Here is a 19,306-nt window from a genome sequence, read left to right as displayed (position 1 = left end):
TACGTGCTGAGTGGGCCGAGAGAGAGCGGCCAGATAGAGAATCAGTCTTGAATCTCCCTTTGTTCACCCTCACCGAGGGTGGGGGAGATCTTGGAGGTGTCCTGGCTCCCGATTGGTGGAGCCCATTACTCCGCCCCACAAGCTCCCCCAAAGAGACTCAGGCTCTGATTGGTGCATATCCCTTTTGAGAGGAAGACCTGTCTTTCCCTTTCCCCAACGCATAAAGACATACTAACCTGAAATAAGATAATGGTCTGCTATGAAATAACTATTCAAAGGGACCTGTATGGTGGTTGCCATTACTTTTTAGTGGTTTCCCAAAACCACAACAATATATTAAGCTGCACAACGATCATATAAAAGCATAAACCGTCTGAAACAGTACTTTGCTTCCACCATTTTATTAGGCAACAATGGCACAACACAGATGAGGTATTACCGTACCAAAGCCCATAACCGTAGATGCAGAAAAACATCACACATAACCTCGAATGAGAGGTGTGTACAATGGGGACACCTATATTGGGCAGTGCTGTTTAATTCAGACTAAATACCAATACACATACGCCGATTCAACTCGACAAGACAAGGCAATGATGAACAGGATGTATATTGGGTTTCATCCGGACACTGCACCTGGACTAGCCATGGGCCTCAAGTGGTGATCACCTGATAGTAATGTTACATCCCATAATTATGTTTAAGTATTTAGTAAAATCATGCTGCACTCAATGATCTGGGTCTGTGTGGTACGGCCTCTCCATGTGATGTCCATATGGGAAACATTTCACTTAATGTAAGAGGGTGGCACACACAAAGTGAACATGTTGGCAAACACTCACAGTGACCAGACCAAATTGTTTTTGGATTATAATAAGGTTATTTCATTGTAGTGCTAGTGTTTATAATTTCATACAAGAGAATACATATAATCAACTATTGTCACCTTGATTTTTTCAATCACTCTTGAGAGAAGATCAAACCAGGGAGTCGTAGACTGTTGAGCATAGAGACAATGGTGCATATCCTTATCTATATGTGTGTGTGTCATTGGTTGTTATCTCCATATGTGGGTTTCAGAAGGTGGAACAGAGTCCTTCCAGGTCTTGAAGTATCCACCTCCGTTTCAGCAAAGTATCATGATTGATGATTCAGTTTGTGAAGTTTTCTTATTCTCAAAGTTTTGTTGCGTGGGCTCTTTTGAAGATTGTTACAGAGCCTCAGACAGCTTCCAACTGCCGCTTGTTTGTCGTAATATTCCCAGCGATGGTTCTTAAGATCCCTATAAGGTTCTTTTTTCTGTCATCCCCGTTGCTCCAATAATCACTGGTACAATTTCAGCGCTCTTCAGCTTCAGCTTCCAGGATCTTTTCACTTCATTTTTGAGGACTTGGTAGTTGGCCATTTTCTTGATTTTTGTGATGTTTAGACCAAAATCACTGGGTACTGACACCTTAATTTATCAATGCCTTCTTTTCTTTTTTGTACCTCAGTACTATATCTGGTTGCAATGCTTTGTTTTCCATGTTCATGCTAGATGGGATCATTAGGTTATATGTGATCATTACTTGTTTTCAGTGATTGCTTTTTGTTCATGTTTCCATGAGTTTTCTGGAACTGGGATATTGAGACTTTTGCAGATGTGCCAATGGATTACTCAACATACTTTATTGTGCCTTTGGGTGTACAGCTGCTCTGACATGAGTTTTTTTTTACATCTTGATAGGAGGTGGTTCATACTTTCTGTTTCTACCTTGCAGAACCTACACTGTCCGATTGACTCAGCCCCACCATTTTCTTAAAGCAATTGGTGCAGTGTCATTGGTCTTGGGAATTTTTAATGATTCATTCTCCATCCCAGTTGAGCTGACCTCTTCTTAGCCACTCCAAAGAGCCTTCTTTGTCTACTCCCAATCTGTCCAACTCTTTTTTTTATAACTTCCTGCTCTTTTCTAGTTTTCCCGCTTACCGGTGCATATCTGTTGATATTTCGTTTATATGTGTGTGCTGATACATGTGTGCTGATGTGTGTGTGTGTGTGTGTGTGTGTGTGCATGCATGCGTCATAAATAGCGCCACATGTGGTGGTAGCCGGTATTTTACAATCATCTTAATTTAATTTATGATATGGTGTATGATACAGTATGCTGTGATCAAATGTACACTTCAAAAATGACAAAGTGGATTTCCAAAAATTTGCCACAGCACATTGCCCAGAGGGCAGGAGTACTCGCTAGTATAATTAAAATACAATCCATAGAACGGTTTTAGTAACTGTAACTTCATAGCACGAAGTTGATTTCTGAAACTGATATGGAAAATTCATTAATGTAAGCTTCGTTGGAATACTTGAAAAGACAGAGGGAGATATAGTGATATCAGACAAGCTGCAATGACATAAAGAACAAGAGGAAGAGAGTGAGAGAGGGAAAGAGGGCGTGGGGAAGAGAGAGGGAGAGAGAAAGAGAGAGAGAGAGGGGAAGAGGAAGAGGAAGAGGAAGAGAGAGAGAGAGAGAGATAGAGATGGAGATAGAGAGAGAGATAGAGATAGAGAGAGAGAGAGAGAGAGAGAGAGAGAGAGAGAGAGAGAGAGAGAGAGAGAGAGAGAGAGAGAGTAATATTTTTTACTCTGACTGTAAGCCAAAACCTTAATGGTTGCAGGACAATACAAATAAACATGCACACATGCATGCATGCACAAATATGCATACCCAAGCACATATGTCTATCTTGATGAACAAATGAGCCAAAAGAGACAGATGAGTGGGTGAGTTAAGGATGAGATAATGAAAAAGATAAATTAAAAAGAGACCAGTAAACCTGGGATGAGGCTTTGGTTAGGTGGGGAAGACTATCATTATTCTATTTCGCCACTATCTTTAAACGAGAGAGCAAGGGCCCAAGAGGGAAGGAAATGTCCACACAGACCATCATCAAAAGGGAAAGTGTTAGGGTAAGCAGCACTTCAGACAATGCCATCCTTAATAGGACAAGCGTGTTGATACAGGACTAATGCAAAATACAAACAAAAAGAAGTGAGAAAATGATACAAGGGACAGCGAGAAGGATAATGAAGCAATGAGGTTCATCCCCTTACCGTGGCGTCGTCTCCTGCCTGAAGCTAGGGTAAAATAAATTTGAACAAAACGGGGAGAAAGCAATCACAGTAACAATGTGAAACTACGGAAGTGAAAATGAGTGGGAATGCATGCGATACATTTTTAAAGAATCTCATTTTTGCCAAGGGGTCTAGAAACTGGGAAATGCAATATAATCACAAAAAAACAAGTAAAGTAACCAAAATAATTCAACATTATACAACGACAAGAAACTGCGATATACTCGAATAACACAAAAATCCCATTGGAAATCCTACTTGCCAAAGGCAAATGCAAAGGAAGCCGAAAGCACCACTAGTAGGGAGTCGATATGACCAAGATAATTTGTCAAAATAAGCTTATATATTAAAGTTCTTGGAAAGGCATCATATAGATTATTGTTTATGGAGGTTTTTACAAAACAAAACTCATCCTGAAATAATTATTTTGTGTTTAGATGAAAAATTTAAACGATATACAGCTCGCCGTTCCATTACGTTGAGACAGGATCCGTTTACCCTCACAACGCTTTCATAATGAGCAAGTTTTCATCGGAGTCATCCTAATGGTGAGCTGACACTGGCTCTCATCACTGCTACCACCTGAAACAACTCTCATGATAACACTGAGCATCTGTTATAAACTAAACATTTAATTTCAGGGTATGATGGGAAGTCAAAACGTTTTTCTCCCAAAATAACATTTTAAGAATAAAAAACACGACATATTCCTCAGCATTGGGGAAATGTAAGACGGTGGATAAAAACTACAGTAATGCCTCGCTTAGCGCTCAGGATATGCGCCTGAAGAAGAGAGCGTTAATCGAAAATGCGCTAAATGGGGTCATTATATGTACCATTATTTATATGGAGGTGCGATCCTGACAGTGTCATTTCTTACACATGAGCGATACATGAGGGCTTCATTGGGGGTAGCGGTAAGAGCGCTAATAATAATACAGGTGGTGAACATATTCTTTACTGTAAAAGGAGCCATGCATGTGTGGGTGTATGTGTCCGAGTTCCACCCATTGGTTGGACAGTTCACCTGACTCCACCACCAATTTCTATACTACGGACGCCATGTTGGTGCTTACTGCTACGCGAAGTCAGACATTTTCAGAGCTGTCATATTTACAATTTCCATGCCCTCTCTATAAGTTTTCCCTTCAGTGTAAAACGACAAAGTTCTCTCTACATGTGCATGACGTAAACATGGACATGTGCTATGTGTCAATGTGTCATTTCCATGTTTACTAACTCTTTCCATCCAGTTTAACATTTTTTGTAATTACTGATCACCTCCACACAGTAAATAAACCCATATTAGTAATTATGGAGCTACCACTGCGTAAATCTCTTATCTTGTCAAATTGTTTTGTGAATATTCAAACAGACGAGGTCATGCATTCTGCAATACGTAAAGATCGCCCATGATAGGCCGAAGGGAAGGAGGAGTTATAATTGTTGGACAGATATTTCGTAATGTCGTAATTATGTGTCGATCAGATCCAGATGTCTCACGGTGCTGTATGAGCCCAATTCGTGACACGAGGATCACATGTCAAGTTAGTTCTTTAACTTCCTTGTCCCCCCCTTTTCCATTTGATGTCTTGCATTGGAATTCCCACTTTACTGTACAATTATCGTCGGATAGCTGCACACATTATATAGAGGGTGAAATTAATCAGTGCTCTTCCAGTTACAAGTGACTTATTACATACTGTAAATATATAGGAATCAGGAAGGGCATCCGGCCATAAAAACATTGCCTCAAACAGGGAACCATGATTGTCATGGGGCCCACAAGGCTAACCCCCGCTCTAGCGGGGAAAATGGCCTTAAAACGATCATTCATTCATTCATTCATTCAAAAAAAAACCAAAAAAAAACCACCTTTAGAGGCCATTTTTCCCCGCAAGCGGGGGTTGGCCTTTTTCGGGAACTGTGGTTGTTGTTGTTGTTTTTTTTTCGGTCCCCTTTTTGAAGCAATGTTTTACGGCCGGATGCCCTTCCTGACGCCAACCCTTTTTGCCGCCAACCCTTTTTGCCGCCTTTAACGACAAGCAGGGAATTACCAGTGAACTGGTACTCAATTTGCCGACCTCGGAAGGATGACAGGCTGAGTCAACCAACTCATTCATTCAAATATATAGGAGGGAAATAAAATTTCATTGAAGAAAAATTATTTCTTTGCTTTTAAAACTATTTTTCTATCTCATTACACTTTGTCATATCACATGACTCAATTTTGTGATGTTGCACATCTAATTTGCATATTGATTATGAACTCAAAGAAATACATTAAATTTCCTAGTTTTCGTCATAACTTTTGAATGCATGATTCAAATTAGTTCAGATTTCGAGTATGTGTGTATTTAAAAGAGCTATATATCGTAAACTACCTAAGTATAGAAGTGCCATAATTAAAAATACATGAAACATTTTGTAAAATTAGCTTTACCTCGTCAGAAAAAAAATGATGAATAAAAAAGTTAGGTGCTGGATCTCATTGTTAATAATTCAGGACATTTGATACACTGAAAAGGTGAACTGTGTCAAATTTGAAGTAAGTTCTTCTGCTGCAAACTTTATGATGAACAATTCTATAAGAATATAGATTTTGAGATAAACGCGTTGAAACTTTCGCTCATGATTTATGAGTGTGCAGTCACATGTGCTTCCAAAAGAAACATGTCAATTATGATTTTTTTTTTAATGATTCAAACAATCTCGTGATGCACTGTACACAATTTGGTGCTGTATTGTACACAATTTGGTGATGCACTGTACACAATTTGGTGATGCATTGTACACAATTTGGTGATGCATTGTACACAATTTCACAATGCATTGTACACAATTTGGTGATGCACTGTACACAATTTCACAATGCACCATCCACAATTTGGCGAGCACTCTCCCCAATTTGGTGATGCACTGTACACAATTTGGTGATGCATTGTACACAATTTGGTAATGCATTGTACACAATTTGGTGATGCACTGTACACAATTTCACAATGCACCATCCACAATTTGGCGATGCACTCTTCACAATTTGGTGATGCACTGTACACAATTTGGTGATGCATTGTACACAATTTGGTAATGCATTGTACACAATTTGGTGATGCACTGTACACAATTTCACAATGCACCATCCACAATTTGGCGATGCACTCTCCCCAATTTGGTGATGCACTGTACACAATTTGGTGATGCATTGTACACAATTTGGTGATGCACTGTACACAATTTCACAATGCACCATCCACAATTTGGCGATGCACTCTCCACAATTTGGTGATGCATTGTACACAATTTGGCAAAGCACTGTACACACTTTCACAATGCACCATCCACAATTTGGCGATGCACTGTCCAGAGTTTGGTGATGCATTGTACACAATTTGGTGATGCATTGTACACAATTTGGCAAAGCACTGTACACAATTTCACAATGCACCATCCACAATTTGGCGATGCACTGTCCACAATTTGGTGATGCAGTGTACACAATTTGGCGATGCACTGTACACAATTTGGTGACGCGCTGTACACAATTTGGCGATGCGCTGTACACAATTTGGTGACGCACTGTACACAATTTCCCCATAGACAAAGCACATGTACTGAATGCATTTTTGTTGTGAGCTATACACATGCTATAAATAGCCCAGATGTTGGTGTTGGATCCCTCCAATTGCAGGTAGTAGTATCAGCTTCAGATTGGGAGGGAAGAAATTGAACTTTTTGCTCAAAATGGTGTAGAAATAGCAATGCTTTAAACATTGTACACCATTGCCATGGTAACCAAATAAATCCAAATGTACATATATGCTGAATATTCAATGTTTTAATACTTTAACATATTTTTCTGGGTTTTTTTTGCGTAGAATTCTGATTCTACACACTCTGAAAGGTAATTTAGTACTAAATATGTGCCATGTGGCAAAGTATAGAAAAGAAGGGACATTCCATAGCTTGTAGACAATGCCAAACAATAGAAAATAAGAGACATTCAAAAAATCTCGTGTGCATGCTAGACTACCCTTGTGTTATTAGGAGGAACCAAGTAATGCTCTAGAAATGTTCATATAAAGGGGCACCCTACATATATCGGTTAAAATACATTTACTTCTTCATGCAGCTGTATGAATCAAATTGGCAAAGCACATGGTGTGTACCATGGTGATGGTGTGTACAATGCATCACGAATTTTTTTTTTTTGCTGCATTGAAGTTTCCCAAGAGCACAGTGGCCCACTTGAAAGCCCGCTTGGAGTTTGCAAAAAAGCACCAAAAGGACTCTCAGACTGTGAGAAACAGGATTCTGTGGGCTTTCATGTGTCTTTCACTGAGGAGAGGCTTCCGTCTGGCCACTCTGCCATAAATCCCAGATCGGTGGAGTGTTGCAGTGATGGTTGTCCTTCTGGAAGTTTCTCCCATCTCCACACAGGATCTCTGGAGCTCAGCCAGAGTGACCTTCGGGTTCTTGGTCACCTCTATTACCAAGGCCTTTGTCCCCTGATTGCTCAGTTTGGCTGGGCGGCCAGCTCTAGGAAGAGTCCTGGTTGTTCCAAACTTCTTCCATTTAAGAATTATGGATGCCACTGTGTTCTTGGGAACCTTCAATGCAGCATAGATTGTTTTGTAGGCTTCCCCAAATCTGTGCCTCGACACAATCCTGTCTCTGAGCTCTGCAGGCAGTTCCTTCGACCTCATTGCTTGGTTTTTGCTCTGATATGCATTGTCAGCTGTGAGACCTTATGTAGACAGGTGTGTGCCTTTCCAAATAATGTCCAATCAATTGAATTTACCACAGGTGGACTCCAATCAAGGTGTAGAAACATCTCAAAGATGATCAAGAGAAATGGGAGGCACCTGAGCTAAATTTCAAGTGTCATAGCAAAGGGTCTGAATACTTACGTAAATGTGATATTTCTGTTTTTTATTTTTAATAAATTTGCAAAACTTTCTAAAATCCTGTTTTCTCTTTGTCATTATGGGGTATTGAGTGTAGATTGATGAGGGAAAAAATGAATTTAAACGATTTCAGCATAAGGCTGCAACATAACAAAATGTGAAAAAAGTGAAGGGGTCTGAATACTTTCTGAATGCACTGTATATATATCATATCATTTTATAGCAAAAACTATGACACTTAGGTGGAATTTGTTTTGAAAGCCATTAATTAGACGTATTGGCCGATGTGTATTTCAAGTTTCAGCTAGTTTCAATGTATAGCCTTTGAGTTATGAGCGCCAACACATTTTGGGCGGACGGACGGACGGACAGACACCAACGTGAATTTGAGGGTTTTCTTAATAAGACTCAAGAATGCGGAAACGAACGTTGCTGAAATTTGGAACATAATACCTCGATGTACAAAGCATTTACTTCTGAAACTTTTAGCCGATTTCGTCCAGTAGAAGCCGAGAAACGAATTTTCAGTCCCCACGTTAAAGTTGCATTCAGAGAAATGATCCCATATAAAGGGAGACTGTACCGGTAAGACCTCGCTGCCCTCCACTACCCTCGTGCGTGCAAGAGTTAACACCACCATCGTTTGGGTATACGCCTCAGAGTTAAAGCTCGGTTGGCCATACAGGCTTTGCGCCTCCCTTGATTTGAAATTTAGATTTTTTATTGCTAAGAAGTCACTTGTAACCTTCATTGTTTTCTCTCTTTCATGGTATAGTTTTCTTAATCTCTGCCTGCATGCACATACAAAGTATGTCATGACGTAGGATCCATCATGAGTGAGGACAGGCTTGTAAGAGGGAAAAAGCAAAGAAGGCACTGGCACTTGAGGGGACTGGACAGAAGGGTAAACATGGTAAAGGTTTTATTTAGCAAGTGTGCTGGGCTGGCAGAATGGCCTCGACATATGCACTCTTGCCCCTAAGCTGTCTAGCCTGGGTTTGAATCCCGAACCAAGCAACATCTAAAGTCTAAACTGTCATCCCATCGTTTCACAGTCGGGGTGATTCATCAATGTGTGTAGTCTCTCGGATGTTTTGTCCCTGTCATGTTTTCATCCCTGTCTGTTTGCCTGTCTGTCTGTGAACAGGTTATCTTAAAAATTTGTGGATGGATTCGGACGAAATTTGGTGGACAGGTTGGGTGAGATAATGACAAAAACTGGGTGTCCCATGTGCCGGGATTAAATGGTGGAAGTTAAAGATCCCACGATGTTCTTCAGTAAGAGTAGGGGAGCTTTGATCTGCTGCTGAACCCCGCTGGGGAAACTTGTGGCTCTTTTATATTCCCCACCCCTCCCTCCAATAGAAATTCCTGATTATGCCAGTGCCTGTGGGGCGCTAGTATTGACTTTTGGCCCCGGGTGCCACAAACCCTAACTATGCCACTGCGCACAACCCACTTCCACCTGAATAACTCAGAGCGTGTGCATACAAACAATGGTGGCAGGTGCATTTACTTGGCGAACGCTGCTGTGTGTTGTGGATGTTCCTCTTTTTTCTTTTTTTTTTAGTAAAAAGTTTATTCAGGACAAAGAGCTTTATAACGAATCAGCATTCTACGGGTAGCACTGAGCGAGGTACTACTGTATATAGAATAGGACAAACACATTGTGCCAGGTAGCCTGGTGTTGGCTTAGCGGTTAGGGTGCCGGCTTGGGATCCTAGGATCCTGGGTTCGAATCCCGGTCGATCGCAGAATTAACGCCAGGGGGGTTGACTCAGCCTGTCGTCCTTCCGAGGTCGGCAAATTGAGGACCAGCTTGCTGGGATGAATGATCACGGTGTGTACCCCGGTTTAGAATAGGTACACCGTATCCCTGCGCATCGTAAGAGCGTGACCAAGGGTTGGCGGCAGGAAGAGCATCCGGCCATAAAAACATTGCATCAAACAGGGAACCATGATTGTCACGGGGCCCGCAAGGCTAACCCCCGCTCTAGCGGGGAAAATGGCCTTAAAACGATCATTCATATTCATTCACATTGTGCCAGGTGTAAGGGGGGCACAAGCTCAAAACAAAGGAGGAAACTATATTTCTCATCATTTGGTTAATTCGACTCTATCTGTGTCATGTAGGGCATAACAAAATGCTTAAATCAGAAAGTATTATGACAATTTACACAAGTAAAGCCAATAACACGATCAACATGGTAGACACTGATACTTGTACACGTAAAGTGACTTGTGGAGTTACCCTCACCTACTTCCTCCAGGTCGGAGGTCATCGAGCGTGAGCGGAATGATACCGTCGCACTGTGGCTCTTCCTCGGTGCCATGGGAGCTGAGGAGATATTTAGAAGCAATTTAAGTTTCAGATTAAGAAGAAAGTATTTACAGTAATGGGCCATATTCTTGTAGATGTGAGAAAACCTGGAGGAAAATTTGAGAAAAAGAAAGGAAAGGTAAGGAAGAAAGGAAGAAAAAAAGGGAAAGGTAGAAGAAATCTGGAGGGGTGAATAAAAACGAGAAGCGAGAGTGAATGAAAGCATGATAAAGGAAAGAGGATAAGTTAAATCAGTAACATGTTCATTTTGAGCAGTGGATGGAGGGAGTGGGTGATTATAACAAATAAAATTGGGAAAAGAAAAAGGTGGTCAGGAAAAACAGGGATTAAAGAAGAATGTATGGGGGAAAAGAAGAGGAAAGGGGAGAAGGATGGGGGACGAAGGTGGGAGAGGAGCTCAAAACACCACCATTTTGATACAAGTAATATAACACCACCATGACACCAAATATACAGTATGTATAAGAATCATCCTATTTTTTAAGTATCACATGAATATAATCAGATCATCCGATATCTTGTAAGGCTTTATCAAGGCTTGTCTGTATGTTTGTTTGTCAAGGTGATGTGTACTGTAATGGCAATACATTACAGTTGTGAGCAGTTGTGAAGTTGCACAGTTACAGTTTTGGAGAGCAGTTGCAGTTGTGAGCCATCAGAACAGATACAGGACATGGTGTTTAGAGAATCACAGCCTGCTCAAATTATCAATGCAAGAGAGATGGTAAATACACGTGACTAGGGTACTGCTTTCAGGTCTTTAAATCAACTCTGGTACTTCAGTTTACAGCGTTGTGTTTTAGCACGTTTTCGATCAGGTTATCTTTTTCCTTTTTTTTTGGATACAAGATCGAGGCTCGTGTAAGAGCTAACATTAATCACAAAAAAACAAAAACAAATGGATACACAAAACATACAATAAAGGGAGCGGGAGACAAGATGGGGAGAGAGAAGGAAGCACACAAGTACAACAGCCGAGAACAGGGACATCTGTGGGAGGGAGAGGGCTGGGGGGGGGGAGGAGGAATGAGAAGGGGGGGGGTAGGGGGGGGGAAGTGGGAGAGGTATAAAACACATGGACACTGCTAGGACTTCCAGGAAAGAAGTCGGAATTTCAGAAAAGTGGACCTGGGGATTAACAGGGGTAGAGAAGATCAAGCTTTTGGATGGGGAAAGATAAGAGATGGTGGTGAACAGCTGTTTTAAAGACCTGGAGTGAGGGAGTTTGTTCCAGAGGTGGGAGTAAAGAGGCATGAAAGCGTTAAGGTGAGTAGAGAGTCTTGATTTTGGCAATTTCACCAGAAGAGGGTTGCTGGCAGATCTTGTGTGGCCTGAAGGAATATTTGGGGGACAGAGCACAGATAGAGCTGGGGGCGCAAGGCCGGATAGGAGTCGGTAGAAGACTATCTAGTCGAGTAGGTCGGTAGAGGTCGGTAGGTGAATGAAAGGCCCTCGGAGTTAGTTTCATCGCGGGAGATTCCAATGATTCTGAACGCTTTGGTTTCAACAGCGTGAAGCCAAGCTAGGTGTGAGGCAGGAGCGGCCCAGAGGGGAGAGCAGTATTCCATTGAGCTGCGGATGAAAGCCTTGTATGTGGTGAGGAGCTCAGGTGTGCCGAGGAAGGACTTCGCACGATGGAGGATGCCCAGTCGGCGACTGGCTTTGGAGACCAGCTTGGAGATGTAGTTTTCCCAGGAAAGATCATGGCAGATAGTGAGACCCAAAAGCTTGAGTGACAGAACTTATTGGAGAGGATTGTTGAGAAAGTGATCAAGGTTTTCGGAGGGTTGTCCAGTCGGTCTTTTCGGAGAGACATAGTAAGAGTGTGAGATTTGTCAGGATTGAAAGACATGTTCCACCTGTTTCACCAGTCTGCGATTTTGTCCAGGTCTGCAGAGAGAGAGGAGGATGCAGATTGCCAATCTGAGGGATGAGGAATGGAGCGGCAGAGAGTGGAGTCATCAGCTGCCATATTACAGTGACTGCCGAGTGGAGTCATCAGCAGTCATCAGCCGTCCGGCCACTCTGCCATAAAGCCCCGATCAGTGGAGTGTTGCAGTGATGGTTGTCCTTCTGGAAGTTTCTCCCATCTCCACACAGGATCTCTGGAGCTCAGCCAGAGTGACCATCGGGTTCTTGGTCACCTCTATTAACAAGGCCCTTCTCCCCCAATTGCTCAGTTTGGCCAGGCGGCCAGTTCTAGGAAGAGTCCTGGTTGTTCCAAACTTCTTCCATTTAAGAATTATGGAGGCCACTGTGCTCTTGGGAACCTTCAATGCAGCAGAATTTTTTTCGTAGGCTTCCCCAAATCTGTGCCTCGACACAATCCTGTCTCTGAGCTCTGCAGGCAGTTCCTTCGACCTCATGGCTTGGTTTTTGCTCTGAAATGCATTGTCAGCTGTGAGACCTTATTTAGACAGGTGTGTGCCTTTCCATATCATGTCCAAGCAATTGAATTTGCCACAGGTGGACTCCAACCAAGGTGTAGAAACATCTCAAAGATGATCAAGATAAATGGGAGGCACCTGAGCTAAATTTCAAGTGTTATAGCAAAGGGTATGAATATTTATGTCAATGTGATATTTCAGTTTTTTCTTTTTAATAAATTTGCAAAACTTTCTAAAATCCTGTTTTCTCTTTGTCATTATTGGGTATTGAGTGTAGATTGATGAGGGAAAAAATGAATTTAAACGATTTCAGTGTAAGGCTGCAACATAATAAAATGTGAAAGAGGTGAAGGGGTCTGAATACTTTCTGAATGCACTGTAGGAGCAACTGGTGTGCAACTTGGTTAGCAGACACGTTTGGATGTTGGGCAGCTTTCTTGGGATCACCTCCAAGTTTGCATATGAGAGACCATGTCTTCTTGCTGTTTTTTGAAAGATCTGTTGTCTCTATCAAGGTGTTCCAGGTGTTTTGACGCTCTTGAGAGATACTTAACATCACCCTCTCACCGGTAGATATTGTTTCCTCTGAAAAGGGGTCAGATTCAAACATTGAGACATACTCCCTCCCAATAGAGTTCAGCATTCCCCTTGGTGAGACCAGGGATGTAGTGTACTCTGCAACCTCCGGGGAGCCTCGTTCTGGCTGTTTTCTGGACAGCTTTTGCAAACAAGTTGTAGTGCAAAGGTAGTGGTTTAAAGCGTTTAACCTTGCGGTCAAGTGCTCGTGTGAAACCGTTCCAATCGGCCTTCTTGAAGTTGAAGCGCCTTTTGAATGGTACGACGGTTGGTAACACTGCTGCATTTACCTGAATACCAATAGGATGGTGTTGTGTCTGTGGTATTGGGTCTGTGACAAACTTCTTGCAGAGGCCAGCGATGTCGTTGCTGACAATGGCAAGGTCTGGGTTATAACTACTTTTCCAGCGGGCACTGTGGAAGGAGGCTGGCAGTTTGGGATCGTGGATGAGACTAAGCTGGTTAGCGTCCATCCATTCTTCGACTGCTTCTCCATCGTTGTTTGACTCCTTGAACCCTCATTGGGTACTGTGGCTATTGAAATCTCCAATAATGATGTATGGTTTTCTGTGAAGGTGGGTACAGGGTTAGAGAAAATGAAATCTGTGCCAGGTGGCTTGTACACTGAGGTCACTACTACTTTGCTCAGCTCTTTAGTTCGGATTTCGATGTTATCCTCCTCTGTTTTAGAAGTGGCTTCAACAACTGAACCAGTTCTAACAAATATAGCACGACCATATTGTCGATGAGGTCTTTCAATAGCCAGGACCATTCTTGGTATTTTTGGGCAGTTGTTCACACTTCCTCTATGTATCTCCTGCAGGCAGAGGACATCGCACTGCAGCTCATTGCATAATGTGGCAAGCATGTTTTGTTTAGCAAGAGAGAACCATTCAACGTTAGCAGATATAACAGCCAATGCCGGTCTTGGAAAAGACCCGTGTTTCTGACATTGATGACTACTTCCGTCTTCAGGCATGTTGTTGGTACTTGATCAAAATCAGCGGTACGATAATGTTGCATACACTACTTGCTGTGCGTGTACGATAATGTTGCATACACTACTTGATGTGCGTGTGCGTGCATACACTACCATCTGGTGAGAGCCTGTATTGAAAGTCATAAATCAGAAAAGTGGGTGAATTAACTCGTCCGTAAAGATGGGTTCTTTGCTAGTATACAGTCGTGGCAAAAAATATTGGTACCCTTGCACCTTTTTCAAATAATACACCATTTCTTCCAGAAAATTGTTGAAATGAAAAAATATTTTGGTGTGCACATTTGTATTTCTTTGGTTTGCAGTGGAACAAAACAAAAAAAGATGAAAACATTACTAAATCTTAGCTTATTCCACACAGAAATCCTAAAATGGCACGGACAAAATTATTGGCACCTTTTAGAAGTTGTTAGAAATAATTAGATTTCAAGCAGGTGATTCTCCTTTACTTCGGAATTGAACTCACCTGTGGTGAGTTGCAAGTGCTGCAATATAAAAATCACTCATTCAATCAGTTTGAATGGAGAAAATGAGTCATTGTGCTGTTTTGTGTCACTGTGCATACCGCAATGACCATGGAGAAAATAAAGAAAACCAGAGAATTGTCTGAGGAGGTCAGAAACAATATTGTAGCCAGCAATCTCAACGCTACAACCTCATCTCCAGAGACGTTAATGTTCCTGTGTCCACCGTAAGCAATGTTATCAGGAAGTTTAAGGCCCGTGGCACTGTAGCCAACCTCCCTGGACGTAGTCGCAAGAGAAAACTTGATCGAAGATTGCAGCGAAAGATTGTTCGAATGGTAGAGAAAGCACCTCGATCAACTGCCAAACAGATTCAAGCTGACCTTCTGAAACAAGGTACGACAGTTTCAACTTGCACCATCCATCGCAAGCTCAATGAAAGGGGGTTCTATGGTAGGAAACCCAGGAGGAACCCACTGCTGAGAAAGCCCGACTGAAGTTTTCCAAAATTCACCTGAACAAGCCAAACGTATTCTGGGAGAATGTCATGTGGACAGATGAGACCAACTTAGGGCTTTTTGGTAAAGCACATCATCTCTATGTTTACAGAAAACAAAATTAAGCCTTCAAACAAAAGAACACTTTCCCTACAGTCAAACATTGAGGAGGTTCAGTGATGTTTCGGGGTTGCTGTGCTGCCTCTGGCACTCGGTGCCTTGAATGTGTGCATGGAATCATGAAATCAGGAGATTACCAAGGCATTTTGGAGCACAATGTTCAACCCTGTGTCAGAAAGCTGGGTCTCCGTCGAAGGTCATGGGTTTTGCAGCAGGACAATGACCCCAAACACACTTCAAAAAGCACCCAGGAATGGTTCAAGACAAAATGCTGGACTGTTCTGAAGTGGCCAGCAATGAGTCCAGATCTAAATCCCATTGAACACCTGTGTGGAGATCTGAAAACAGCAGTTGGTTGAAGGCATCCTTCAAATCTGGGAGAACTGGAGCAGCTTGCACAAGAAGAGTGGCCCAAACCGCCAGTAGAGAGGTGAAGGAAGCTCATTCATGGCTATAAAAAGCGCTTGACTGCAGTTATTTTGTCCAAAGGCTGTGCTGTCAAATATTAGGTCTTGTGTGTCAATAATTTTGTCAATGCCATTTCTGTTTATTTTCTGATTTAAAAGGATATATTAAGTTCTGAATCAAAAACAAAGGTTCTGTAATATTAACAAGGAAACAAAGAATTGTGGAGACGAAATACTTTTGTCAATTTTAACTTACTTTTAGAGAAAATTGGGAGTTATTTGAAAAAAGTGCAAGGGTGCCAATATTTTTGGCCACAACTGTACATTGAATTTATTAAAAAGGCATTATAATTGCTCATCAAATTACTATACCGAGGGCAGCATATCTGGGCTGACAATACACGTCCACATGCCACAGTAATTGTCAGCAAAAGAGAAAAATATTTGCAGAACAAGAAAGCATCTTTGATTTTTATTTTAATTCGCAGATGGTGAGTCTGTCCCCTCTATTTGAGTCGACATCCTGCAAAGGCTATCACAAAGCTTACTCTATTAACAGCAGCCATTTTTACTGGCTGCATCTTCTAAACCAGTATCAATGCTCCAAGGTTATACAATACTTGAAGCCTGGTGTTGGCATAACGGTTGAGGTGGCTGGCTTGACATATGAGAATCCTGAGTTAAAGCCCCTGTCATGCCGTTGAATTAACTTCGGGTTGGTTGACTCAGCCTATCATCCTTCCGAGGTTGGCAAAATGAGTACCAGCTTACTGGGAAGAATAAGCCATTCGAGTATCCTGCGTAGGAGTGGCAACCCATCCAGGATTGTGCCCAATAGCCTAGGAAACTGCTTTGGCAGCCCTATGTGAAGATACAAAATAAGTGGTCTTCTTGTCTATCCAATACTTACGCAGTGTACAATTAAATTCAAGTATGTGAATGACAATTGAGGAAAGAGCATTGGATGTAGTATTTATATATCGAGACTTTAAAAAGGCATTTGATTAGGTACCATATAGAAGGCTGTTAGCTAAGGGGAGGACTAGTGGAATGGCTGATAGGGTAACCAACTGCTTTGGAAACTGGCTTAATTGATAAGATGCAGTTTGGAGTGGTTGTAAATGGGAGGATGTCTGGCTGGGAGGATGTAAGCAATGGGGTACCTCGGAGATCAGTACTGGGACCATTATTATTTATTCATAACAGCTGAGTCAGTCCCAGGAGGGTTAAGAGTCGTCTTTATAAATTTGAAGATGACACAAAGTTTGGAGGTAAGGTAGATAGCAGAGAGGGTTGGGGAGAGGGGAGAGGGTCAGATTCAGGAAAGCTTAGATACTGTACTTTAATGGATTGGGAAAAATATTGGCAGACGCAGTTTAAAATAAAGATAACATTTAACGTTTACATGGAACTGTGGATGGGATCAGGGGGAGGGGAGGAAAGAGGTGATGTCAAATGATGCCAGGTGGCTATAGGTAGAGCTAATAGAGTTTCAGGTTGTATCTGTAGGGGGTCAATTATAAATCAAAAGAGGTTGTTTAACATTGTACAGGAATTTAGTGAGGCTTAATTTCGAATATTGTACCGTATATGGTTTTGGTCACCACATCTGAGGAAGGACATAGCTGCCATGGAGAGGGTTCAGCATGAAGCTACAAGATTGTTTCTGGGCCGAGCTAGACTCAGCTATGAGAAGTGGCTGAAGGAGACAGGACTTTACACATTAGAAAGGAGGCGGTTACGAGGGGATATGAAAAGAGATGTTTAAGATAATTAAGGGTATAGAGAAAACAAGTGCAGAAGAGTTTTTCAGCAAAATGGACAGTGATAGGACCAGGGGCCATAGCCTGAGAGTAAAGAAGTCATAAAGCAAGGGACTTTCAGTCAGAGAGTACCGTATTTTTTGGCGCATAAGACAATGTGAAATATAAGTCAATTTGGCAAATTTTCCCACTTTTCTTTCCGTCATTCATCGATAAGTCGATATAAGAAGAAGCTAGATCAAACTACGGTAGTTAGCAAAACTGACAGTCAGGACAATGTAGGTGTTATTCCTTCCTGGCACTCATAAGGCATCGCAAGCTATGGTACGTCCAGGGTCATGAATATCAATGAGCTGTTTTATGCGTATTATTTGAATTACTTTGTGGGACGACCTTTCGGATAAATTAGGAATGTAAATAGTTTTTCAGCTTGTTTGTTATCATATGGAGATACAATACTTAAAACAAGCTACAGAATCATTATTAGTACTGTTTTATTGCGCATTACATTTTGTTGCAGTTCACTACTCGTTAATAAATATAAACAGTTAACACCTGACACGTATTGTAATACAAGCACTCCATGTTTGTGCACCAAGCTATGCAGCCGGAATTAGCCTTTTGGTTTTCTCAACACAGTGTTCGTCTTCGTACAAATATTCACATTTCCCCGGCGCTCTGATCCCGCCAACTCAAGGCACCTCGATGACAACTTCTCCACTCCGGATTTGCCGCTGCCCGCTTGATCGGAGATTTCTCAATTCCAGATTCACCACGCGACTCACCTGAAATTCCGATCAGGCGACGTATTGCTCCTTTCTTACCTTTGATTTGCCTTCCAATCCCACAAATTATTCGTGCAATCCTTCCAAAACACAAAGGCCTACTTCTCCCTCCCTATAACCCCCCACACCCATGCCTTTTCCGCCCCACAAAGCATCGGCCCTATCAGAATGTCGACTCAAATAGAGAAGGCAGACTCACCGTGTGTGATAAAAAAAAAAAACCTGCATTTTTTTTGGCGAGTACCCATGACTGTTCATTTAATTGCCCATTTGTGTATTTAATTTGTGTTCTTTATTGATTTGTTTAAAGACTGGTGTTGGCTTAGCGGTTAGGGTGCCAGCTTGGGATCCTAGGATCCTGGGTTCGAATCCTGGTCGATCGCTGAATTAACGCCAACGCGGCTGACTCAGCCTGTCATCCTTCCGAGGTCGGCAAATTGAGTACCAGTTCACTGGTAATTCCCTGTGTGTCGCAAGAGGAGACGAACAAGGTTGGCGGCAGGAAGGGCATCCGGCCATAAAACATTGCTTCAAAAAAGGGGACCATGGTGCCCGAAAAAGGCCAACCCCTGCTCTGCGGGGAAAAATGGCCTCTAAAGGTGGTTCTATTGATTTGTTTAATATTTGTCTCCGAGGAAAATGTGCACTAGGAACTCATCTTCCCATTATAATATTATGTCCATGGGAATATCTCATCTGCTTTACGTCATTTTGCTTAACGTCATATTTTCTAGGAACACATCCACAACATTGAGCGGAAATGTGCTGTAGTGTTTTAAATTAACAACTATATAATATATTTCAGAAAATGTCACACTTTACAAAGTTTTTTTTCATTTATGCAATTCAATGTCTTAAACTTAAACCATCGATAATTTGATTACAAGTCGAGGCCTGGACTTCCGGGGATAAAAGTATTGACTTATATGCCAAGAAATACGGTA

The 19,306-nt window shown here is 41.9% G+C and overlaps 1 protein-coding gene across 1 annotated transcript in view; it reads right to left on the bottom strand.

Moving 5' to 3' along the window:
• The window catches only part of LOC137438314 (uncharacterized), a 195,799-nt gene that overhangs the window by 77,345 nt on the left and 99,148 nt on the right, over window positions 1–19,306 (bottom strand). The window contains exon 8 of the mRNA XM_078766986.1: window positions 10,283–10,363. Within this exon, the coding sequence (XP_078623112.1) occupies window positions 10,283–10,363 (81 nt within the window). The remainder of the gene's footprint in view (window positions 1–10,282; window positions 10,364–19,306) is intronic.

This window comes from Myxine glutinosa, chromosome 13, assembly GCF_964187855.1.
Source record: "Myxine glutinosa chromosome 13, kmMyxGlut1.1, whole genome shotgun sequence".
Classification (NCBI taxonomy): Eukaryota; Metazoa; Chordata; class Myxini; order Myxiniformes; family Myxinidae; genus Myxine; species Myxine glutinosa.
The sequence above is the reverse complement of the archived record's forward strand: the minus strand, read 5'-3'. Positions and strand labels throughout refer to the sequence as shown.